The following is a 25,918-nucleotide window of genomic DNA, read 5'->3' as shown; positions in this document are numbered from 1 at the left end:
TCATGTATATAACATGAAGATAATAATTTTATTCAAACATATGCTTACCAGTTGTATACAAAGTATGTACATCCTAAATAGCAAGACAAGGTTGTTTTTTTTTACAAACTAAGGATTTATTTCTTAACATATAAAATTATATATTTGCTGTTTATCATATAAAAAGGGAGACAAACATCATAAGGCTGTAGTGAGTCAATACCATGCTAGTTCAGAGGTAGTTACATTGTATGTACATATTGCTAGCCTACTCTAATGTCTGTAGAAAGAGCTACATCCCATTCAGTCTGTATGACTGCTTGCCTCTTTTTGGGCAGAGTTGCATATTTGAGATAAAGTTATGTAAACCATGTAAAACTGTACCAGCGATCTGTTTCCTGTTGCATTTTGCTGCCACACAAAGGATAAAATTTTTATAAGCATTATTACACAGTTATTGAGAAATATATGTAACAGTAACATTTCTGTGAGGAAAAAATGTTAGCTTACTCTGGTAAAATGTCCTGGTGTGTTTGATGATGAATCCCTTTATTTGAAACAGACCTTAGCAATAGGATAGAACATTATTTAAAAAAAAAAAAAAAAGACAAATAAGATAACTCCACTTAAAATATAACCAAACAATCTGTAACCCCTAAGTTGCATGTCTCATGATCACATTTCAGTATAAATATTTACACTTAAAATTCTACTGGTTCTACATAAATTCCCCCTGGCTAAACCATTGATTTGTCTGATGCTCCATGATTTTCCATGTGGTTGATAGCTTTTCTTTGAGTTATCTCTGTGCCATGACTGGCACGGTCCACTGAGTAGTGTCTGAAATTGTTCTTTACTTTAACAGTCATGCTGTATTGTGGTGTCTCCTTTAAAAAGTCTTTATTGTGAAGGGAACCATAAGTTGCACTCCCTATTTTCAGAGGCACTTAGTTGTGTTCTCATAAACCTCACTCGAGTACTTTACAGTCTCCTTGTGAACTCATTCTGAGGTGCTTGAGGATTAATAACCCAGAGCTGGTCTTGCTGCTGCTGTTTGATTATGGTCCTTGAATGTCCATAGTGTCCCAGTTATTCAGACAGCTAGCTTGGAAGGCTCATGGATGAGAGGTGAGAGAGGAAGTCATGGTAGAGTGATACAGAGCGCAAGTGTTATGAATAACATCTTGATCCAAACTCCTCAGACATTCATTATCGTTCAGGCTTCCTCGTTCTGTTGGTCTGTCTCTATCTCTGGCAGCAGGAGTGGGTATCTGGCAAGGGATGAGGGGAACAGAGGAAGTAGAGGAGCAGTGGGAAAATCTGATTGGGTCCAGTCGGGGTTGGAGAGAGGACCCTGCACTGTACACAGCATCAGCATCAGTGAGTGACGCCTGTGTTGATGAATCGGAGCAGGAGCTCTTCTCTGTCTCCACAGAAACCAGTGAGTCCAAGGTGCGGTCCCGGCGCAGCTGAGGACGTGCTTTGGGGCGAGGCCAGAAGAAAAACTGGGAGTGGTCACGTGTGAAGAGGAGGAAGAGGAGAGGGTTGAGGCAGGCAGGCAAGGGCTGGAGAAGCAGAAGTACTGACTTTAGCACCTCCTCCCCCAGAGAGAGGAGACCCAAAAGGGAGCAGAGGGAAAGGAAAGCTACTGGTATGTAGAGGAGGCCGTTGGTGAATATCAGCCAGGCAACATGTTTGATCATGGCACAGTCCCACAATCCCTCACACTCCCCCCGAAGTAACTCCCAGTAAAGGCGGATGTATGAACCTGTGACTATAAGCAAACACAGGGTGTTCATCATAATGAGTGCCAAGGGGAAGCCTAGGGAGGATGGCAGCCGTGAGGATGGAGGAGGTAAGGGTGAGGGAAGGCAGAAAGGTGAGGATGCATATTCCCCAACTCCTATGAGTGGAAGAGAGGCCAAGGTGAGGGAAAGAGTGAGGCAGAAAAGTGCACATGTGCGTACACTTCCAAGGGATGGGGACTTCCCATAGGCACGGGCACAAGTCACGCTCACACCACACTGCACAGCTGCAAGAGTCAGAAGCAGCACACTCGCCTCAGACGCAAACACCCAGACCCATCCTGTTGCCTGACAACCAGGACCGCCCTCCCAGCGGGCACCATGGTGGCCAAACTCTCCCAGGGTAAGAGCATCCACAAGGGTCAGTGTGCATGTACACACACCAGTCAGCAGATTGGAAGCACCCATGCAGGCCACAGTGAAGCGGAGAGGCGACAGGTAGCCGGGTGAGCCGAAGAGGGACAGGAGCAGGAGGGAGTTCCCCAGCAGAGACACTAGAGAGATGGACCACAAGCCCACACGAACCAGCCAGCTTCCCAACAGAGAGTCACATGGACGGAAAGGACCTGCAAACATACAAATGATCAGATGTAGATAATCAAACTGTGAATGGTTCCTTGTAGTTCTTTTGACAAAACAATCTGCAAGCCAGTTGATGAAAACTTCATTACAAGGGGTAATTTAGGTTACCTGGCGTGGGTGTGCATTGGACACTGGTCTGTAGTTTGGATTCCTCTATTTCTAGTTGGAATTCCTCCAGGTCGGGGTCGTCTGGAATAAAGCGTTGTTAGGGTCAAAAATCGGTCTGTCAGTCAGTCTGTTTTTGGCATGTGTGAGGCAGCTTACTCTGCATGTGTATACACAGTATTTTAGATTGTGTGTGGCACTGGCTGTAGGGAGTTGGTGTAATAAGCGAGGTGATCTAACATTTATTTGCACTGACAGGAAAAAAATATTTTTAGAAGATAATTGGCACTTGCATGAAATTTGATTATCCTGACTGTTTTTCTAACAATTAAAGGTGAATAAATTTTAATCAGTGGTATGCTATGGCTTGATCATCATTTGTTTTTGTTACCTTTTGGTTCACCAGGCAGTTTAATGGTGTAGGTTTAATAGTTTTAATTTCAACTTAATTTTGGTTTATTGGTGTTTGTACTTTATGCCGGCCACAGGAATGCATCAAGGGGTCAACACTGTGTAAGAGTGTGTGTTAGCTGCCAGGTAGCAGTGGTTTCATCAAGGCTCTGACATGTTTCAAGCCAGCATGTGTCAATAATTCAGCAGTGAGGACCGACATGTGGGAGTCACATTTCCATCTATTACTTTAGCCTCGTCGTGGGTGTGTGCCAATGTTCATTTTTATACTGTATATATGCTTGTGCACATACTGTGTGTGCTTTCTTACAGTGTGTGTCAGCGTGGATAGGGTACATGGCCACAGTCCTCTTGTGTAGGTCCTCATCAGTGTTGCTTTGCTCTGTGTCCCACTGACCGGCAGGCTTGTAGCCATCACAGGAACCATATACACAGCACTGGTAGGCATAAGGCATCTCTATCACCCTGTAACAAACAGGTGGAAATAGTATTGACCATTGACCAGGAAAAACAATGCCACAATAGATGGTGTTAAACAGAGGCACTAAGAAAGTGTAACAAAACCTTTTAGATAAAGTCTTGGACTGTTTCAAAGCAACTTCAAGTTCCTAGAATCTGTCTCGGTAACATTTAATAGATAGGTTCACCATTTTTCAAGTCTGCAAACCTATCCTAAGTCTTAAAACAGTAGCCAGGTGCCAATAGAAACACTGACACTGTTTTAACTTCTTGTAATCATTCCTTTTGCTTATACTGGCCAGTGAGAAAGTCCTTCCCCCTCCTTCCCCCACACCCCATGATGTGAGCAATGGCAGATAAAACCCACAGTCATCACTCTGTGTAAAAAGAGGGAATTTGGTAGTAAAGAAACTGTAACATTGCAAGCTATCCTCTTGATTTGTTTACATTAGATTCCTGAAACCTCTTATTAGCATCAGATTAAATGCAGAGAATGAGCACTAATTGGTTGGAAGCACATTAGGAATGGATATCTTGCAAATGGCCCTTGCGAACAGAGGTAATGATTACAGCAATCAAAATTACCCATCATCTGGAGGGAAAATGTGGGAGAAACATTTAGCTGTCCGAAGTCTGGATCAATTGTCTTTTGTGTATGCACAAGCATTTGCTGTACATGTACATTTTTTACTGGCTCTCTGCCAGGGGTTCTGTTTTGGACATTGTTCTACAGTAATGCTGACATTGCCACTTGATCACCTGCCATCTTCCATGTCTTTGAAATTCACTCTCCAATTTTGTTTCACTGCACCTTTCCAGGCCTTCAGGGATCTTTATAACAAGAATTAACTTGCTGCGGACGAATGCTTCCTCATTGTTAAAGTTCAGTTCAGGAATGGCTTGCAGGGATGCACTGTAATTAGTTCATTGTCAACCCCGGCTGCTTTTGGTAAATTGAAGATATTAATAGAAACCTGTGAGAGGAAGGATAATTAAAGGGATGGCAAGGGATGCATTGTTCCTTACAGCCACGGGACACACACCTGGGTAAGTTATCATCTTAAATCAGTTTCAGGTGAGTGAGAAACCAAAATGCAAAGGTCATGCTGGGGAATACATTCAGGAAGAAAGAATAAGGGATACATGATGGTGTGTGTTTGTGTTACCTCATACGGGGAAAGTGATCGGGACTGAAGGCCTCATATAAATCTGTGTTGCCCCTCAGCTTGAGATGGGTGAGACTCCCCAAACCTGCAACAGGGACTGAGCTGAGATGGTTCTCAGTCAGGTCCCTGAGATAAATATAGAAAGGAATTGAGAAAAACAGTAGAGGGTGGTTGTCAGATCAGACCACGCCAGTGTTTACAAATGTGTTTTCATTTCAGATATAGCCAAGGGTCATCCTTGGTGCCAAAAAGGCCTTGTCTCTTGGATATTTTAAACTGTTCAGACAAAGCTCTCAGATTCCCTCCAGATAACACTTTCTGTCAGATGTAGCGTATCTGCTTGTTTAGCTAGGCATACAGTACTTCAACCAGTCTTCACACAGTGAAGCAGTTTGTATTGGCATGACCTGAGATGAGTCTCCTTGTCTCACTGAGAGGTTTTTCAAACAATAAATGCACACTGGTGTTCTCTGTAGACTCAGCCAAAGACAACAGGATTTCTGTGGCACACACTAGTAAGTATGGAGTGTTTGTGTAAGGTCAAAACGCTCTGACATACAGCTTAGCTTTAATCAAAGCTACACAAATTCGGCATGCCTACTGGGGGAACAGAGGACCAGATGAAAGGGAGAAGAGACTTAGTGACTGCTTTGTATCTTGCTACTCACAGTTTGATCAAAGAGTGAAGTGAGGCAAAAGCATCCGAGTGAATCCACTGGATCATATTCCAGCTCAGATCACTGACAAAAAAAAACAGAAAGTGAAGTGAAATGGACTGAAAGGAACTGAAATTACACATTGATTGTTGTATCTTGATCACCACTAGATGACAGTAAAGGGTTATAAGTATACATAGTTTTATCATGACCAGTGATTCCCAACCTTCCTGGCTTATGGCCCCTTCAAATAATTCAGAGTCTACTTCAGACCCCTCATCGATAGTGACTTTCTCTACACAGGCTGTTTAATTTCAGTGCTTTTTCTGGGCCTGAATTAAATCTGAAGAGGTAAAACTATCACATGAGAAAAGCAAAAATCTGAGGATCAATTTTGTGCTGCAGAATTATGATTCGTGCTTCATCTCACCTATGGTGTTAGTCATCTGATAAAATCTCAGATATACACAAGGTGACAAATTGAAGTTAAAACCAACATTAAGAGTCTCTGTAAGGTGTCTGTGAACTCTACTGGAGGGATGAGTTCCATTCTTCCAAAAGATATTCCCTCATTTGGTGTTTTGATGATGGTGGTGGACAGCGGTGTCCAACACGTTGGTCCATAATCTCCCACCGGTGTTCAATTTGGTTGAGATCTGGTGACTGTGAAGGCTATGAGCATTTTTAATACTCATCAAACCATTCAGTGACCCCTCCTGCCCTTTGGATGGGAGCATTGTCATGTCTGCTCATGTTTTTTTTTTTAAATATACAATTACAACAAGAGCTGACTTACAGGGCTCTCAGAGAGGTGAGCTGCTGGAAGGTGCTTGACTCTATCCTCTTGATTTGGTTATGCTGTAGCCCTCTGATGATAAAAATAGACATAGGCATACATAAGTGAAATATAATATGTGGAGGGAAACACATAGAAAGTATTGATTTCGATGCATGTGCGTATTCGCATCTGTCGGGGGTTTGACTACTCACATCTCTTGCAGTGCGGAGCAGTGGTAAAAACTCGGCAGATCCTCTATCTGGTTGTAAGACAGCTCCCTTCAACAATACACAAAGCACACACACACACACAAAGCACACATAAACACAGTGACCAGCTGTGGATTTATAGCGTGGGAAATTATGGGGGTGACAGGATTATTTGGGTGTACAGTCAGCTCTGTGAGCAAGGCGATATAGCAGGACAATGATTTTTTTTTTTTTTTTTGGGGGGGGGGGGGGGGGGGGGGGGTGATTGGATTTCACAGCAAAGTGACTGTACAAATGATTGCTTGGGGGCACAACTCTCCACAGTTGGGTTTTGTGTATCAGTTTTGTACCTCTGACTCCCCCCCTCCCGGGGTGTGTGTGTGTGTGTGTGTGTGTGTGTGTGTGTGTGTGTGTGTGTACTCACAGCACTCTGAGGCGAGGCAGCTGCTCACATAGATCCAGAGGGAGAGCTGAGAGACCAGCCCGGGTCAACGTCCTATAGAGAAAAAGTGAATCCTCTGATCATTGTTGAAGTGCAAGCAAGCGAAAGGATCCCCCAGTTCTGTGAGTCTAACTTGGTCAGACAGGGAGCTGTAAAGGTTCGCCAAACCTGTCACTGGCTGGCATAACTAACCTACCCCTCCCTATCCCTTTTTTGAATCTCCTGTTCTTTTCCTAAAACACACATATTCTGTTTTTTCTCTCTTGGCTTTTTCTGCATGTGTCTCTCTCCTTCTTATCTCTTTTTCTCTCATGTATGTGGACTTTGGGGATTGTATCTCTGCCCTCAACCTAAGTGTCTTCTAGCATTCTTTGTTGTTTGTTGAAACCTCACTCAGTGAAATAATACTCTGCATGTGTGGTGCCGGTGGTGTGTGTAGGGGCATAAAGGAGATGCTCACAAAATTTCCAGGCTGGTGGTTCCTTTCAGATCAGGAAACTCTCGAATCTGGGTTGCTCCGTTAAGGGAACTGCAGTCAAACAAGAAGAAAATCTGTCAGAAAACTCTCCCTTTTTCTTTCTCTCACTCCCTCACTCACACACATCTATGCATGTGCACACAGACCTTGTCTAACAGCTCATTTCAGCCATCAAACTTTTCCTCCAACATCAACACAGGCTGTTTTGGCTGTCTCTCTAGACATCATAAGTCACACCATTCAACATGTTCTTACAACACACTCTCTCTTACCACATCAGCACGCAGCACAGCAATACGCTAACACAACATCATTCAGTAGGCCATTACACATGTCCACTCAACTCTCACTGCAAAGGACAGAGGATGATTTAAACAGTGTTTGGGCTAACTCACTGGAATGGTTTCTACTGACCGCATACTCACAGTGTGTGCAACTTAGGTAAGAACTGGAAGGCGGATTTTCCCACAAACTGGATGGGGTTCTCATAGAAATGACTGCAAGAAAGCGAGACATTTAGTTTTGGACATTATCATTGTCATATTTTTGGAATGAGTGAGTTGTACATAATGGCAACATGAAGTAGCAACGGTGTGTTCATCTAATTGTAGCATTAAGGATAAGCATTAAGCTCACATAGTCTGGAGCTGAGGGTTTCCCACGAAGGCTCTCTCAGGGATAGCTTTGATATTGTTGTTATGGAAGCCCCTGCAAATATAAAAACACACTGTTAGTCTATCAATATGTTTCTGATTTTGTGTGTGTGTATGTGTGTGTGTGTGTGTGTGTGTGTGTGTGTGTGAAGAGCGACAGAGCGTGTTTATGAGTGAGAGGCAAGTCATATGTCCTCATGTTGCACCTGCCATTGCACAGCTGAAAAACATTTTTGGATACATGAGATGTAAACACGCACACATACGCTGTATCTGTGACACATATGCACACTGCGGAACATCTGCTGAAGCTGAGGGAAAACATGGTTTGTGTGTATGTGCGTGTGCGTCTGTGTGTATGTGCAGGCGAGCGGGAGCGTGGGTGTGTAGCCAGCACCTGCTTAGGGCGAGAGAGATTGTATCCGAGTGCCACATTAAAATCACTTAACGGGATTACTCGGGATAACGCAACCACGATAGTCATGTCGGGCAGGTGTGTTTTCGTGTAGGCTATGCGTGTGCATGTGTGTACTCACAGTTCCTGAAGCTTACTCAGTGTCCTGATGGCCACAGGGAACTCCTGCAGATCATTGTAGTTTAAATCCCTGAGAAAAAGATGGAGAAACAGAAAGATAAACATCATGATTAAATATATTTATACATTAAGTCCAAGGTATGATGGAGGTTTCATATCCCTGAAATGGAAATCATAATTCATTCATATGCAATTTTCTGTGTTTGATTGCATATGTTTGCGTAGCCATTTCCTCTCCGCTCCTTGAGGATGACAGCTGTAGAGTGTGAAGTTTGGATGTGACCCTTGACCTTTGCTGCTCTGACCTGATTATTTAGGTCTGTCTCTGATTAGTTTCCCAGGAAACACTGTATCAAAACAACCAATGCTATAGTTGACACAGCTCTTATGCAGGTGGCAGGAAAAGGGGTCTTACTGTATTTCTTGTCTGTATATAATAATGTACCATAGATGTGCAAAGGAGAAGTGTGCAGTGTACATGTCTGTGCACGTATACAAGTATGGACTCTGCCATATCAAGACATGTGCATGTGTGTGTGCTGTCTTTGAAGATTCTCAGCCATCCAGGACAAAGGATTTCTAAATGGATTTGTTTTTATTCTTTTAAATTTGCAAAAATGCCTTTGATGCGGTATTGATCGGAGTGTGTGCTTTTCAGTGGATGTTGTGAAATGTCTGTCTGGGTCTGTTCTGTCTTGTGTGCGTATGCTGTTGCGTTTTCCAGCAGTCCTCTGGACGGCTCTTCGTAGTAATGATTTTATAATACACACTAGGGGCTGGGGAGGGTGCTGGTGATGCAGATGGTCTCTCGTATTTCTCATAAGCGAGGCCGCTGTGAGAGATTAACCCCTCATACCAGCGCAATCCCCACGTCAGTGACACCTGTCATCTTATCCCGCTGAATCATCTGTCTCTCCCCACCGCTGACGGCCCAAACACTTTAACACAAACTATTCTGGTCTAGAGAGCTCCATCCCTCTTTTTCTCATTCTCTGGTTTCCCTTCATCCCCTTAACCATGGCTCCCCTGACTTATACTCACATTTCCCAGCATGGATAATGGCTTTTAAGTTGAGTGTTAAGATGGCCATACACTTATGAGTACTTGCTTGCATGTGCCCACACACATGCTCATAAAAAGGTAGGTATAGTTTTTTTTACACTTCAACAGGTTGTTAAGCAGCATGCCAGAATCATTTTTTTTCACCAGACCACCATGAATTTTGCAGGAGACACACCATTGCGCTGTCTCAATTTCTCTTGCTTTCTTTCGCCACCTCTTTCATAAGACTGCTTCAGTTTCCTGTGGTTTCCACAATGGTGTGTGGTTAGGATCTAGTTATTGGAGCTACGGCACGTACACTCAAACAACTCTCCTGTAGCCACGCTGAGACATATTTGACCTCAGCGCTGCTTAGCAATTACTTTTACAAAACACAGAAGAATCTGTTGATGTTACTTCAAGGTAATCAAAGAGGAACATTTCATCTCCCCATTTCTCCCGTTGATTTGTTGGTTGTGGTTTTGAGAAACGTTCAAACACCTGCTGAAATTACCAGGACATTAATCATTATGACTTTACGATTTAGCATTACACTTCATTATTTTTTATACTTGGTACATATGATTTATAAAAACATATTAATTTCAGGTGTTCCAAATAATTCCAAACACTTTCACGCATAAAAAGAAGCAGGGCTGTAGTCAGACACACAATTTGAATAAATTGAAGACTCTTGGAAATTAATGGCACTTGGTTTTATTACCTTGTTAGGTTTATACTTCAGGGAGTTCCTCATAAGTCTTAGGGTTATTCTAAGGCTATGTGATTGTTGTAAACATTACCATACCAAATGAATGTTGATACTTGCTGATACTTTGTCATCACAAAGCCTGCGTTAGTGTTTGGGGAAACAGAGGAGGTACTCATTTGGGTGTATGAAATCATTTCAGGGTGAACGCATGTAGCTTTGTGTGAGTGAGACTGTGAAAGTGTCTTACATGTAATTTATAAAGGTAACCATTGTGCACGTGTGTGTGTGTGTGTGTGTGTGTGTGTGTGTGTGTGTGTGTGTGTGTGAGTGTGAGATACTCACAGTGTCTCCAGACTGTGTAAACCTTCAAAACATCTCGCGCCCATGCTCTGGATCTGGTTGTTGTGGAGATGCCTGGAAAAAGGCCACAAATATTTTTTCAACAAATCAGAAATTACTCTGTGAAAAACGTTTCCACACTACAATCATCTCCGCCCTGTTCTAAGTCAGCGGAACAAATAATTTCTCTGGTAAGTTGAGAAACCTAGACTCAGGAGAGTTTTTAAGTAAACAAATCAAGATGTCACTTACAGTACAACAAGGGCGGATAGGTTGGTGAAAGCGTAATCTGGGATGTGTGTGATCTGGTTGAGGGCCAGCGTCATGGCCTGCAGGGAGGGCAGAGAGTCCAGGGCCGTCACTGGGATCTCTCTTAGGGAGTTGTCGTCCAACCACAGGTGTCTCAGAGAGCGGACCCCTCTGAAGGTCCCAGCCGGAACCTCAGACAACAGGTTAGCATCAAGACGCCTGCAGGGTGAGACGAGCTGAGCTTAGAGAGATAATTACCGAGTCTAAGTACAGTATGTTTGCTTATGTGCATGTGTATCAGTGCTTGTGCGTGCATTAGTGTGTTGTGGCATTGAAGCGCTTTGGCTTACAGGAAGGTTATTATGAGAATTACACATCCTTTATTCTCCTTCTTTCATCTTTGCTGCAACTTCTTAAAAGTGCCTCATTATGATTTATTCCCATGCTAAATAACCCATGTCTAGCCTCACTAGCACCGACATGTATGAAATGTAAGAGGACAGACACACAGACACAAGCGAGTAGGAATGATTGTGGTGGGCTTGTTTTATTCCACCTCACTTCATCTATGTTGTGTAAAGCCCTCTTCCATCAATGTCTGGAAAAAAAGAAAGATAGAAGAAGGGAGGAAAAGTTAAAGATGCATCTTCAGCTGCTCTTTCCATTGGAGTCTCGCTGTCGCCATCAGACCCTGACGTTTCCACCGCACAGACACAAACACAACTCCTTTCAGCTAATGAATTTATGACCCTGGACACACACACTCACATATGCTCTCACACATGCACTTTCATCTCTTCAGCCACACAAAACCTAACAAACCTTTGTTCCCTCTCTCAATCGGTGTCTTCACCCCACAGGCTATGAGTGTGGACCGTGATGCATACACCCCACATAAATGCACACATGCATACACACGGTCCATAGTGATGAATGATGCCCTCAGGGCAGAGTTGACAAGCTGAGACCACTTCCTCCTGCTATTCTTCTTTCTTTGGCCCTTCACACTCATTCATTAATCTCCTTTTCCTCCCTCTGGCTCCTCTCACACTCACATTTTGTTTCTTACATCTTCATTGATGCACTCCCAGCCGCCGCAAACCCCTTTGCGTCTCACTCCTTAACTCTTGTTCGTCTTTCAAACATCCTCCCTTATCAATCTTCCAGCGAGGTTCTTTGATTCTCGCGCCACAGCTCCTCCTCAGCCTCCTCACCCCTCAGAGGCTTCACCAAAACAAACAGCATCATCAAAGTGAAATCTGAACTTGAACTCTGAACTCTGGGCTTTTCTCCCCAGGGAAATTTTCCATCAGGAGAGGCAACTGTATACACTGGCAGATGCTCACACACACAGGCACACAGAGACACCCTCCAGCATACATGTAAATACACATGCATGTGTGTGTGTGCAGACACAAACAGCTTCAAGAAGTTCTCATCTTCTCTACTTCCTGAGCGCACTTTTTTTTCCCAGTGCTAAAACATCGTCCTTGTGCAGCCTGTGTGCTCCAACTGTGGACACTGTTTGTCCTTGACCCAAATCGCAGGATGAAAGCTACGGAAGACCCTTCAACTCTCTGGTTTGCTCTCCAGGGCAAAAATAATAATTGCTCCTTTGGGTGGACCTGCCAGGTCTCTAGAAGGTCCAGACAGAACCAGGGATGTTCCACAGAAGCCAATAAAGCTGCAACTATTTCCTGTCACATCAAAGTCTGAGGCACAATTACAGGAGAGAGAAATAGAGACAGAAAGAGAAAGTTCTCTTAAATGATCCAGTAGATCTGTCGACCTGCCTCCACTGGTTTAATTCTCTAGATGGTCAAAAACAAGAAACTTGAAGAAGTATGTTTCACTATTTTGAAATCTTTAACAACAGTGTTGTGTTGATTTAATGCGTCTTATGGAACTCATCAGTGCTGATTACACTGCTTAACCTGTGGGTTGAGACCCAAAACACAGCTGTCTGCTTCTGATGGCACCGAACTAAACAACAGCACTCACACTGCGTGTTGTAATTAGCATGCTCCAAATGGTGAGACAAATTTCTTGACTAGGTTTCAGTCCTCCGCTGACAAAAGGATTCTTGTCTGAGATTAAGTCATGATTTATTCTGGATGAAAGCCTCCTTTATACATTTATTCCAATTTAAAACCCATGTGCTGACTCAGATGCTGTCTCTCTTTCTTTTTCACCTGGTGTGTTTTATGTCAGCGAGAGGCGCCGACAAGCTTCACTCTCCAAAGCCTTTCCAGTAATCTCTCTCCACTGGGCTTATCATTACTGTAATGACAAGGTACGTCTCTATACTCCGGCTCTGTGTGTGTACTGTGTGTGTGTGTCATTACTTGAGACAATCTCTAGGTGAAGAAATTAAGAGAAGACCACACGTATGCTTGTGTACGTAAATACACACACACACACACACACACACACACACACACACACACACACACACACACACACATAGACTTAAGACAGAGACATGACAAAAATGGTTAATTCTGACATACGCACATTCACACAAGGACAGCCTGAGCTATTGTGCCTGGCTGTTAGTCCGGTGTGTATGTACAGATGTGGGAATGTGTGTGCAGGCTTGGTGACTGTATTAAGCGAGAGCAGGCCTGCTTTATACCAGACGGGGAAACGTTGTAGGTGGTAGAGGAGTTCCATGTGCACGCCCCTCCCCTGTTACGACTCCAGCAATTTGAGTGTGTCTGTTTGATGAAGGAAATTGCTCTATGGATATTTACAAAGAATTATTAATTTGGAAAGCAGAGATGTGGAGTTTGTGTGCGGTACAAAGCTCGGAGAGACGGGTAGGGGTGAGGAATTACAGATGAGGTGGTCCACATGCACCCGCCCAAAAGTGAATACAGACACACATCCACACACACACACACAGACACATATATACAAATGTACACTGACCCCACAGATGAGACAATTAAGCCACCAAACACACTCATTAGCCAGGGGGATAGCGGTGTGGGTGGTGGGAGAAGAACGGACGAGAGGAGCGGAGGAGGAAGAGAGGGGGAATTGATGGAAAATGGGGTTGTTTCACAGCTCATTGGAGATGCTCTCCCTGGCCTGCAGTGTCTGCTGTTTCCCTCATGGCTTCCAGATGCTACCATGAACTGCACTGACACAGTCAGGCTGTGACTCCTACCGTCAGGCTGTACAGCACTGAATGCAGAACTACTGGGGTATGGTCTGTAATATGTCAGTGGTACTCTATACCTGCATTGTGGTTAGAGCTGAGATGTGTGGGTGGGTGGCCAGGGGATGTTTCATTCCTTGCTGGATGAGGTAGAGTAGCATAATTAGTGTGTGTGTGTGTGTATACGTATGTGCTTAAGAGAGAGAGACTCACAAGGACAGTAGGTTGGGGAGGTCCCATGGAGCATCATCAGGAAGTCTCTCCAGCTGGTTGTTCTGCAGCATTCTGAAAGGCACATACAGATTATTCAGCTTCAGGTCACACTGCATGTCTATAGGTGATGGAGTGTATGTGTTGTGCGTGAGGGCACATCAAGCAGAGCAAATAATTCCATAGTGAGGGAAATCTGACACAAGGAGGAAAGGCTTGAAGAGAAGCAGAGAATGAAGGTTAGAGGAAAAGAAAAAGAGAAGCTCCTTGGGTGGGCTGCTGATGTCATTCTCAGAAGAATGGAGCAAAAAGCGAGGAGGAAGTGGGGAGCAAACAATAGTCCTCTCTCTTTCCTCTCCCTCCCTCTCTTTCTCTGTCTTTCTCTCCCTCTTTTCTTTCAAGTTTTTATGGTGACCAGTCTCCAGTGTGTCCCTGTCAGCAGTGCCATTATGCCTTTATCGTGGCATCGTGGTGCCACAGTGGTCAGTCTTTGTGAGTCTGTCAGTGTAAGCCCTGTAACGTTACAACAATAGTTACATATCTGAGCTCACAGTTAGGTTAATATGTGACATGATATGAATATCTTTTGAGTATGAAGCAATCTTGGTGCTTTTTTCTCTCGTGAAAGCCTCCTTTATTTTTACTTTAAAAAATTTGAGTAATGCTTTCATTTATTTTGCTAGAGGTAAATGTTCATGTCTCAAGATGTAGAGAGGATATCTTTCCAAATTCATTTACATAACTCAGTGTGTCACATACTTTCATAGTGTAGAATATTTCACAACAGTCTGCAGTGTAAGATATGATGATTGCTTTAGGGAAGAAAAAATGCTCAGGTTTGAGAGGATCAGGGGAATGTTTCCACTGGGATGATGATGCCATGATAAATACACTCTATTGAGCCTTTTCCTGTTTCAAAGAAATTCCCCCATGGGGAGCTTCTCTGTACTGCACTCTGGCTTCATAACCTTTACTCTGTGTGCTTGTGTGTGTGTAGAGAGAGTCAGCGGGGACCTCGTGGCTACCCTACACAAGGTCAGCAATCCATCTGTGTTTAACACAGATTGACTTTAACTAATATATTAAGGAAGGAAACCAACAGCTCAGCTGCTCTGAAGTCAAAAAGACTGTGCAAAGGTGGCTTGGGTGTTACAGTGTGAAGCGTGAATGCTTGCAGGCGTGTATGAATTCAGGATATGTGTGTGTGTGAATGACATAATAGCCCAGGATTCATGGCTGGTTCCCTCATTCCGTCTTGGTGAGTTTCACAACACAAGGTGAGAGAAGATCGACTTGTGTGCCTGGTAATCCCCCCATATTCCTTCAAATTACAAACCACAGTTCTGTAGCTAGGTTTATATTCTGTGGTGGGGCTTCTCAAACTTTTCTCAGCCAAGGTCCAGAAGGAATTGAGTTGGTTGCCAAGGCTCATGAAAACCTCCTTAATACCCTTGTCTTGCACCCACTAGAGGTATGGCCACAACTCATTAGATGCCGCACTCACGAGTCAGAAGGTACTATGGGTTTTATGGTTGCTTTGCACATTTTTGTGATTTAATACTTCACAGCAGTGCTAACAGTTGGTGGCCATGGATCATAAGGCTTTGAATACACTATGAGAAATGGGGTGTTAAGAGGGCAGCTTTGAGTGGCTTTTTAAATTCTTTTTTTTTTTTTTTTTGTCACTTACAGTAATCTCGGTGGGTGGTGTGACTGGGAGGTCCCTGCATTACACCTGTGAGGGTGTGTGTGTGTGTGTGTGTGTGTGTGTGTATGCTTGCAACTGAAACAGGGCTTGTTTGGGAATGAAGGAGCTGCAAGCAGGGCAGGTCTCCCCCAGCCCATAAACTTTAACTGCAGTTAATGATGCGAAGCCTGTGTGTTTTATTCAAGGCGGGAGCAGAACTCCCCTCCCCCTGAAAGGCTGGAGTGGAACAACCCACCTGGGATGTGGACTGAACCACCAGAGTGGGATAGGGAGGGAGAGAGGCGGAGGTTACTTACAGAACTTTGAGGCTGTGGAGACCCTGGAGAGCATGGCCTGAGATATACCTCAGCTGATTCCCTGAGATACGCCTAGGGGAGAGAGACACGGAGATCAAAAAGGAGAGAACAAAATATAAAAGTGAAAAATGAAATATAACCACATACACAAAAAATTTACAAGTCTCATAAGAGAAGTTTTGCCATTTGCTTAACTGTACATTTTTGGATTGAACTGTGATATGACTTCATCCTTGAGTTCCTGCTTCGGGGGTTACTGTTGGGGCAGTATGCAAATAACAATATTCCATTCCATTCAGTGTGGTTGCTATTGGCTCAAAGCACATCCTGAAACCTTAACCAATCCTGGGAGCTCTGATGAGTGAGTAAAGACGGCATTAAATGAGACTAGGTCAAGAAGTGCAGCGTGAAAGTATATTTGCTTGTGGGTATGCAAGTGTGTTTATGTGTGTATAGAGTAAGGTGTATACTACATAAGTGTGCACGAGCTGGTGTGCACGCAGTGTGAAAGTGTGTGCTATTTTCCATGTCCTTGAGGTAAATTGGGCTCGTTCTGAGGGGCCTTGAGGACAGCGAGGGAGAAAAACCACACACATTCACACAAGCAATCCAATCAGTTTGTTTATCAAACACAGCACCTAATGGTCATTTGTGAGTGTGTATAAGATGTCCAAATAAATAGCATTCAGTCCAGCGGAGTGACTCTCGAGGTCACGAGCTGGAAGCACAGTTTAAACACAGATTTTGTCTTCACAGCTCGAGACCACCCACTTTTATTAAACACACACACAAGTTAGAAGTTACTCACTGGCATCCTCCTCATCACACCATTGCTCTGAAGGTGACATTTGCCTGACATTTCACCCTTATGCTAAGCAGCCTGCCTCTGGCTGAGTTTTTCCATCAGTGCCGGGATATTGAAATATTGATATAGAGCGCTGTCTGCCTTTCCAAACCATCATCCAGATGGTAATGGACTAGGGCTCCCAGCAAAGTCCCTCTGACATCTGACACCCATGTCAACATGTCTCATTCTTATTACTGTGCAGTGGCAAACCACACAGCCCTCCCCACGCCTGCCAAATCTCACACTCAGCGCAGTTTAGAACTCTTAAAAAGCTCGTATTTATCAACACAAACACACACACCTGCATATACACAAACGCACACCCACATCAGCTCACTAGAATACAAAATGGACTGATCGTTATCTAAGCTATTGTGGTGGTATTTAGTCATGCCGCTCAAACCACAGTCAAAACTCATTCAAACGTACTTTGAGTGCACCACATGATGTCTCAATTTTTCCTCTGAGATGAAGGATGCAGATGACAGAGAGCCGATCTGTAGTCACTGCGGCACTTTGACCCTACAAATTCCAATATTCATTCTTGTTTCAGGATAAGTGGTTCAATTTGCTCTCAGATCTGATTTGCGCTCATAAAGAAACCTGTATACTGCCCCGTTAGTTGTCCCTCTGAGGACAATAGGTCTGCTACTTCAATACAATTTCAGGTTCTGCTGTTGCACAAGCTGGTCACCAGGGACCATTTCAATAGCTACTTTTCCAGAGGTAACCGTTTCAATAGGCCTTGCTGAGGTCCTGACACCAGTAAAATAGATCTAAGCCTCTTTCTGCAAAGACCCCTAAGTGCCTTCTTTTGGTTCCTGCTCAAATGCAATGATTGGTTACAGACGCACTGAATGGAAAAAAGATATAGGTAGCACCATAGAAAAATAAATGTCTTTTCTATGCAGGGATGAAGAGCGCCAGTAATTTAGAGTTTTAGAAAACAAACATTGTAGTTAAGGCCATGGTATGATGTGCATATCGTACTGCCAACCCAGCCTTTCTCTATTAGCTGCACCATTGGAGCCAAAACAGCATTAGAGTGGAATCATGTTTTTTTTTAGTTTTTTTTTTTTTAGCTGACTTCATTTGTCAAATGGATAATTATGTCGAAAGTGAAGATGGATATTGAAAAAGGAAAGAATTGTTCAGACGTTCTTGATAGACATCAACAGAACACCGGCAGTTGCCATTGACCAACTGTTTCCATGATATCAGAGTGTGTATTTATGTGTGTACGCGTGTGTAAATGATCGCACGTATGAGTGAATGTTCCACACTTAGCCTCCTAGTCGTTCCACATCAATCTCATTCTAATGAAAGGCGCCTTGCTCTTGTCAAACCATGGCTCCAACTGTTTTTTCTTTTAATTTGATTTGGGGATGGTTAGAATTTTTCTTGGCCCCTGGACTGCGTAGATAAAAAATCCACCTCAGCATAATTCAGCTCTATTGAAGTGATTCATAGATAAAATAACAGAAGCCAGTGTAGTTCAAACGTATGGGAGAAGAGTGGGAGGGGTGTTGCTAGTAACAAAGGTGAGACCACCCTGCTATCAGAGCTGATCAGTTAGGGCTTTACTGAAGCATGCCAACTCCTGATTATCCGATGTATCGCCATGTCCTATTGCCTCAAAAGAATAAACAAAAAAGATGGATTAAAGACCTAGAGCGCAAAGACAGCATCATATTTCGGGATGCTATCTCAGGCAGTGATAGGTCGTCATAGTGGCAGCAGGACCAGGATGGTTGATAGGAGTCAATGATGAAAGAAGATGGAGAGGATAAACAGGTCTTATCAGAGACAGGGCAGTTCATGTGTGGGTGTATCTGTAAGTTCATATGCGTGTATGACCTTTTTCACCCTTCGTCCATCAATAGAAATGTTATCCCTCCTTCTGTTCGGAGGTCCAGCCTGAGGGTCAACCACTTAACCTGGTGTTAACCTTTGAAATTACTGGAGTAAAATATAGACATGTGGAAACAGTGTGTGTGTGTGTGTGTGTGTGTATGTGTGCGGGTGTGTGTGGGGGGGTATGGGTGCATGTTTGTGGGAGGGAAAGAGACAAGCAGACAAAAACCCATGTTGGCAACACTAAAAGGAAAAGTTTTAATTGACCTAGATACTCCCAGATGTGTTGTGCACCTGGACTATCAAAACAGCCAATACTGTAACCCCTTAACCCTCACCTACGTCATACTCCTGGCCTATCAGCAGACAATCTTATCACCAAGGGGAAGACAAGCAGGGCAGCATTGGCCTCCACTCACCACTTCTCTCCTGTAACATTTGGATTTCGTTTGTGTGATAGCTGGAGAGCAACTTAGGGCATTCTCACAGGGCTGGAGAAGCCCAGGCAGTATGGATATTCCAGAGTTGGAGGATACTGACGAGACAGATTTATCAGAAATTCAGTCTTGAGCTGATAACAGGAGCTAGAACCATATTCTACGCACATTCACTTAGGCAAAGCCAGCACTGAGAGGGGGTTTTAAAAATATCCAGTGAGATTGTTTAACCTGTCAGGCCACTTTGAATTGTCTGATTTCAGCTCTGTATTTAGGAGGTGAGTGATGGCTACAGATAATGATAAGATGAGCATGAGAGACTCATCCCAAACGGTTGATTATGAAGGGAAATGTGATCTCCGGAGGTACAAACAAGCATGGACTTTGATACTGACGTTAGGCGGAAAGCGCTGTCGCCTTCTAATGTATTTTTCAGGAAGGGCTTCTAGGGGGACACTCTTGCCTAATACTACCCCCTGCTAGTTCCAAGTAGCAATTAGATCAATAGGTAGTGCATCTTTGATATTGGAAGAGAACATTTAAAGAGAGGGGATGTCTTTGATATGTCAGGTAGATGAGCAACCAGCCTCACAGTCTGTACCTGAGTGTGGGCATCGCTGCCCTCTCATTAACCCATAGACACGCTGTGCGCCTCTCAGTCGCCTCTCTTCACGTTCCGTCTGACAGACAGTTGCGTGCAGGTTTGTGTATTTGAATTAAGAGGTGATTCACTGATCAAAGCACCAAATGAAGGCTTAATAAGAGGGATCTAAGATCATAGAATAATATTTAGAAATAAGGCCTTTGAGTTAGCGACAGGCCTGGAGGGCGGGGCGATTAAACTTACATCTTATTATTAATATTAATGCCACAATGAATCAAAGGGAGGTTTAGCCTGGCGAGGTTTGCTACCTGCTTTGTGAATTAATTTAATCACCTTATTTGAGGGTTCAAAGGGATTAGCTGCAATGTGATACTCAAGATTTGAGAAGTGAGTGAAGAGATGAGAGACAGCGTGATAATATTCATTTCTGAGCAGTGCTTCAGAAAGATCCTTTGTAGGTCGCTCATAAGATTTTATTCCTTCTCCTCCCAACAGTGTACAACTGGATGAAAGCTGAACTTCTTGCCGTAAGCAGATGTGTTTTGGTTTGTAAGAATGTGGAGAGCGCCCAAAACGGGAAAGAAGTAGAAAAACTATCAAAGGCAGTGACTCCAACTTGCAATAGCCTGCAGTAAAATGGAGATGGGGGGGGTATAGAACTGAATTGGAAAGGAGGGAGATAGAGTGAGGGAGGGCAGGCAGGGAGGTAGAGCCCAACATCAAACAATTTATCACTCTACCAGTCACAACATGCCTGGCCCTTGCCTTTCCCTCTGCTACCAACAAGTGCTGTAGACCCACATCAAACGCTCTCTCTCAAGCCGACAGTGTTTGTGTTTAGAGCGTCGGTTTGATTTTCTAAGTGCTATAAGTTGTTGTAATTATAATGTGTTTACCATAACCTGCCATGCTTCATCTTTCCAAACATTCCAGATGGGAGTGGAAGTCAGAAATGTGCTTCTCCTTTCAACCCCAGAGATGGTCAGCAGGCTATAAAAAATGGCTTTGGGGCAGGAACATCCTCCTTGGAAGAGTTACAAAGCAACAGAACGTCTCCATAAAATGTCAGAACATGAGAGCAATACAGGGGAAGGAAGATCAACAGGGTTGTAAAATACAGGGAGGATTATCTCTGGACAAACACTACAGGTGGAGTTGCATCCAAGACCCCCACCCCCTTCTTCCCCAATGCAGGCAAATGTCAACCTCAATGTTCAGCATCACTCTGCTCTGTGTGGTTCTGATTATTACGCCATCAGCAATGCCTGACCTTTACCGTTTTTACAACAGCAAAAGTTCACATCAACAGTTCAATTAATGACAATGAATCAAAGTCTTGAATTCTGTAACTTCAAGGTTTCACAAAACTTTGTTCAGCTTTGTTCTACTCTTCAGACCCAGTTTGACTGTGATTCAAAGTCAACTGAACGGTTATCCAGCAAACCTTTTGCTTTCATCATCATTAGCTCATGCCTCACAGGCTGCAGCTGCAAGAATTAGCAAAGAAAACAGCGCACTGTTCAAACACCCCATGGAGACACACGCACACACACACACACACACACACACACACACACACACACACACACACACGCACGCGCGCACACACACACACACACACACACACACACACACACACAGACACTGCAGGCTTCAGAAGTAAAAGAATCAGGTGAAGGCTGACATACACACATAAGCCCCCATGAATTACTACACACTTACACACACATTCACACGCTTGGGGCAAATCTGCGGGCAGCCTTTGTCAAACCGAGCCGAATTCTGCTGAGTGGTCAGATCAGATATCGGTGAGGTCCACCGAAAAATGTGTTCAAAACGTTTTGGGATTTTGCTACAGCATGTGTTCTTTCATCAGCCCTGTGAGAATGAAACCAATACTTTCTACTTTGTGAAGTGCTGACCAAACTGTGTGTAGCTCAGAAGTCAAGAAATTTGGCACAGTGGCAGAGTCAAATTCTTAGTCTTGTTTGCTTATTTTGAGATCACATATACCCAGGTTCAGACCATATTTATGTTAATTTTATACAGCTTTGTTGGCAACATATTGTTTATTTTGTGAAATTAATTTTTTTGTGAACAAAAAAAAAAATGGAATGTATTAAGAAAAGTAAGTATTTAGAACCATGTCTGTTTTGGCATTTGACTCACTCAGCGTCTCAGCACCTGTGTTTCTAATGATACCCAGCCATATGTATACCTAATGCTATAAACAGGAAAAACATATGATCTTTGCTCTCTTCATTTTCCTCAATCCCATCCTGACGGTCTCCTATAGTGTGTGTTTGTCTTGGCAAGGGCTTGTGTCTACGTGTATACTGCTCCTGCTGAGCTCTCCAGCTGAAACAAAGTCAAGGAGGGCAAGAAAGCAGCGGCTTGGATGCTGAGCACAGAACCTGCTCTCTAAACACTTTGAGGACCATATATTCACTCTCTGAGTGAATATCAGAGAGTATGTTCACTCTCTGAGTGAATATCAGGTTCCCTTTGCCTCCCTCTGTAGACATCCCACGATATACTAGCATATTGCTGCAGGCAGTTTCTTGGTAGGAGAGATCAGAGGCAGGCCAGAGTCATCAATCCCCATCACTGAGGGCTGCACATATCATCGGCTCGGGGAACGACTGTTTCTTGTCATGAGTGAGTTGTGGCAGTGGAGGTTTATTAATTGAACGTGAGTTGAATGATTTTGTACTTACAGTTCTGATAACAGGTGCAATCGGTGGAAGGCTCTGGGCTGGATCTCACTGATGTTGTTCATACTCAGGTCCCTAGAGAGAGGAAACAGAGAGCATCAATATCAAAGTATCAATCAATGTATACCTTATCGTTGTTCCTTTAAGGTGCCCTGGACATATACAGTTACAGATGTTTAAATGTTTTTCACATGGAGATCAATCATAAGGAGTGGGAGTAGGACACACAGAGAGGTTAGAGGGGTAGGTAGAGAGGTTGGAGGACGAAAGGGAGGAGAAGGAGATGTAGATGAGAATTTTCCCCAATGAATCATTGCTGGGCAGCTGTAATTTCCTCCTCGTCCGAGTGACTCTTTCTCTTTTCCAGATGTCTCACTCTACCTACTCTTATATCTGACCCCTCAGTCTCCCTCCATATCTACCTCTCTCTCCTTCTCCATCTCACTCTCTCTCTCTCTCTTCTTTTTTTCTCCCCCAGGTTTCTCAGGAGACCCTCTCCTTCCCTCTTTTGTTCAGAGCTGTAATATAGACACACTCCATTTCTCTCTGTCCCTCTGACACACACTCTGACGTGAGAGGGTGTGTTGTGGGGTGAGTGTTGACGCAGCTGCGTTGCGGTCAAAGAGGGAGAGGTCCAGGATGCTCGGATACATGCATGCATGCACACACACACACACACACACACGCGCGCGTTCAACACACACACATAACCTACGAGGACAACTTATGTGTCAGGCTCTGGTAGAAAACATATATAACCTTGTGGCTCCAGTCATGTAAGGTCATCTCTTTGATAAACACAATGAAAGCAAGGAGGTGTTACGTCACCCCTTCTTTGCTTTCACAGCCCATGGGGTCTTGCATGAGTCTTCAAGAGACTTGTGTGTGTGTATGACACTAACCATTGCTCATAAAGCCAGACCACCGGGCTAGCAAGTGTAAACTGTGCTCTCAGAAGCTCTTCGCATTTGGGAGTTTTGACACACTGGCTGTTTGTTTGTCAAGGCAGCCAAGCTGACGGGGGGCTGGATGGATCTGTCCGCAGGCGTGATCTATATTCAGCTTCAGGGGAGATGTGGAAAAGAACACTGTACAGCAACAAGCTGCTCACAAATTTGGGTTTTTGAGTTGCCAGTCATATTTAGCAGTTGTGACAAATCCAGTTATACCAACAGCTTGTTACCTTGTCAAAGATAATGTTTAACATTAGGCTCTGGGATGTGGTGGGAGGAGGTGTGTTCTCACCATGTGATGAGCTTGCAGTCTCTACCCTGTCCTTTTGCCATGAGATTTTGTAGGTCAGATAATTATGTAGTCTTTTTACAGCCTCTGCTGACATTGACTATTTTTCTTATGAAAGCATAATAACGGCATGTTACTTTCCATGAATGGGAATTTCCTGTTACAGATGCCCCCCTCCTGGGAGGTCTGACTGCAGAGAGAGGGGTTCAAGGTGTTACTCAAGGACACATGCAGTGTGGATGCTTTCAATCAGTGTTGAGGGAAAAATGGTTTCACAGAACAAAGTAGAAAAATAATTTTCCACTGTTGTTACCATTACTGACTTAGACTTTATAGCATGTTTTGATATGCAGGTCCCTGTGTTATTTGTACCTCATGCTCTGCTGGCAGACCATGAGCACAGGAGTGTCATTATACACACTTATGTCAACTGTGGAGAATGGTTCATATTGATAGGTGGTGCTAGTAATATGCTATAAAAAGGTAGCAATGGGCAAATAAAAGAGGAAAATAAGGGGATCACAAGTCAGAGTAAACAATGCTCGTTGTAAAACACTTAATTAGGGCTTTGCAAATGTTTTACGGCGTAAAGGAAATTCATTCAACTTGTTTGTAAGGCTTGTTTTTGAATACTTGAATCTAATCCAATCTATGTTCCAAGAAAAACCCCACAAGTGCACCTTTCAGACTTATAGCGTCATCAGTAATGTATGTTGTGGATTTTCCTTAGTTGATACTGAAAATTTTGCAGTTACAAGTGAATGTCACAGGACTGAACATAACTAAACATGGTAAATCCAGTATATAAAATCTTGTGCTCCTCATCAGCTCCTTTAAACAATATAATACTTTTCTTAAAAGATAATAAATAAAAGTAAAATAATTCAGCAAATTAGCAAACAATATATAATTCATTACTTTTTACACGTTACTACCCCAAACCGTATGTCCTATGTTCCCATGCTATCATAGGACCCTGAGCCTGGCTCTCCACTAAAGCACTGTGGTGATGTCATGTAAATTATATGCTTCATGCCTGTCCCATTTTTTGGCACAATCTGCTCGAGCTCCAGGCAGTAATCTGGGAATGAATACAACAAGTGTATTGCACTACTGCTTGATTAAAGTCAGAGGTAAATATAAGTGATAACAAAGTTGCCATGGAAATGACACAGCAGGCAGTAACGGCGAATAAATTGACATAATCAAGACTGGGTGACATCACTTATGACACAGCGCACGATCATCTCATGGGGCCTCATGAGCAATATACATACACACCGTAATCCGATTTATTGTGTGTGTACTAATATTCCACTGAGAAAAATATTTATTGGAACATTCAAGAGAGATCATTAAAGCATTGCAACATGCACATTCAGACACACACACACACACACACACACACATCGCCCAGCTTCTGGGGATGCGCCCATGGACAACTCTCCATTATCTGGTCCTGATTAAAGAAGCCATAAACAAACGTTGTGTGAAGTCCATAACAGCGGCCTCACTCAGACAGAATAAACATGCTGCAAAGGAGAGAGAAAATGTTTAAAAATAAAGACACACAGTGGTGAGTCATGGGGAAAGGTTGAATGCAGCTCAGCTCGGCTGTGCTCTCCAACAAGCTCATTGGGAAGCCGGAGAGAGAGAGAGACATTTCTGCAGCGCAGGCCAAGGCCTCCGCTGACAACTTGACGTATCGTTGGAAGGCGCTGCGCTATGGCTTGTTTTTAAAATCAAATAACAGCTGTGGCTTTTTTAAACCATGATAATTATGATTGATGACTACCACATGTGCATTGTGTCGGCTGGCGCTGTGACGTGCAGATATTTTCAACGCAAATAAACGGCCACAAAAGAAATGAGAAAGAGAGCGGTTAAAGATTTTGCAGGCTCCGCAGCGTAGGGGAGTTTCACAATTAGAACTGGGGGTTCTGTGTCCCCATTTTATGGGCATCTCTAATGTCTGAGTGTGTGTGTGTGTCTCCTGTGTGAGAGAGTGCAAGTATGTGTGTCAGTATCTGTGTCTGTGTGTGCAGTGCAATATTTTTTCCATTTATAGGTGGCTGCGGTGTGCGTGGTAAGATGTCTGTCGCTCATTTTCACACCCCTATTGTTTCCCAGTGAGCCTGCAGATGTGGTGGGTACAATCCCTGGTTGGGCTTTCACCACATCATACATGGACACTGTCGGGGCATGGAAAAGGATTGCTCTGTGGGTCTGTGTGTGTGTGTATGA

The 25,918-nt window shown here is 43.6% G+C and overlaps 2 protein-coding genes across 2 annotated transcripts in view; one reads left to right on the top strand and one right to left on the bottom strand.

The window, feature by feature from the left end:
- Nucleotides 1–11: 11 nt before the first annotated feature.
- Nucleotides 12–25,918, bottom strand: part of LOC139620613 (leucine-rich repeat-containing G-protein coupled receptor 6) — a 38,092-nt gene continuing 12,185 nt past the window's right edge. The window contains exons 2-18 of the mRNA XM_071476333.1: nt 22,436–22,507; nt 15,977–16,048; nt 13,976–14,047; nt 10,603–10,818; nt 10,354–10,425; nt 8,260–8,328; nt 7,707–7,778; nt 7,496–7,567; nt 7,053–7,121; nt 6,575–6,646; nt 6,154–6,219; nt 5,960–6,031; nt 5,176–5,247; nt 4,508–4,633; nt 3,193–3,347; nt 2,475–2,555; nt 12–2,350 (exon numbers count right to left, since the gene is read on the bottom strand). Of these exons, the coding sequence (XP_071332434.1) occupies nt 1,095–2,350; nt 2,475–2,555; nt 3,193–3,347; nt 4,508–4,633; nt 5,176–5,247; nt 5,960–6,031; nt 6,154–6,219; nt 6,575–6,646; nt 7,053–7,121; nt 7,496–7,567; nt 7,707–7,778; nt 8,260–8,328; nt 10,354–10,425; nt 10,603–10,818; nt 13,976–14,047; nt 15,977–16,048; nt 22,436–22,507 (2,686 nt within the window). The 3' untranslated portion in view covers nt 12–1,094. The remainder of the gene's footprint in view (nt 2,351–2,474; nt 2,556–3,192; nt 3,348–4,507; nt 4,634–5,175; nt 5,248–5,959; nt 6,032–6,153; nt 6,220–6,574; nt 6,647–7,052; nt 7,122–7,495; nt 7,568–7,706; nt 7,779–8,259; nt 8,329–10,353; nt 10,426–10,602; nt 10,819–13,975; nt 14,048–15,976; nt 16,049–22,435; nt 22,508–25,918) is intronic.
- LOC139620615 (transcription factor PU.1) overlaps nt 6,604–25,918 on the top strand; it is a 53,861-nt gene continuing 34,546 nt past the window's right edge. The window contains exon 1 of the mRNA XM_071476336.1: nt 6,604–6,714. The gene's annotated coding sequence lies outside the window, so the exon portion shown is untranslated. The remainder of the gene's footprint in view (nt 6,715–25,918) is intronic.

This window comes from Trachinotus anak, unplaced genomic scaffold (assembly GCF_046630095.1).
Source record: "Trachinotus anak isolate AG129_WGS33_773 ecotype Australia unplaced genomic scaffold, CSIRO_AGI_Tana_v1 ptg000004l, whole genome shotgun sequence".
In the NCBI taxonomy this organism is placed as follows: Eukaryota; Metazoa; Chordata; class Actinopteri; order Carangiformes; family Carangidae; genus Trachinotus; species Trachinotus anak.
Note: the sequence above shows the minus strand (reverse complement) of the source record. Positions and strands in the feature narration are given on the sequence as shown.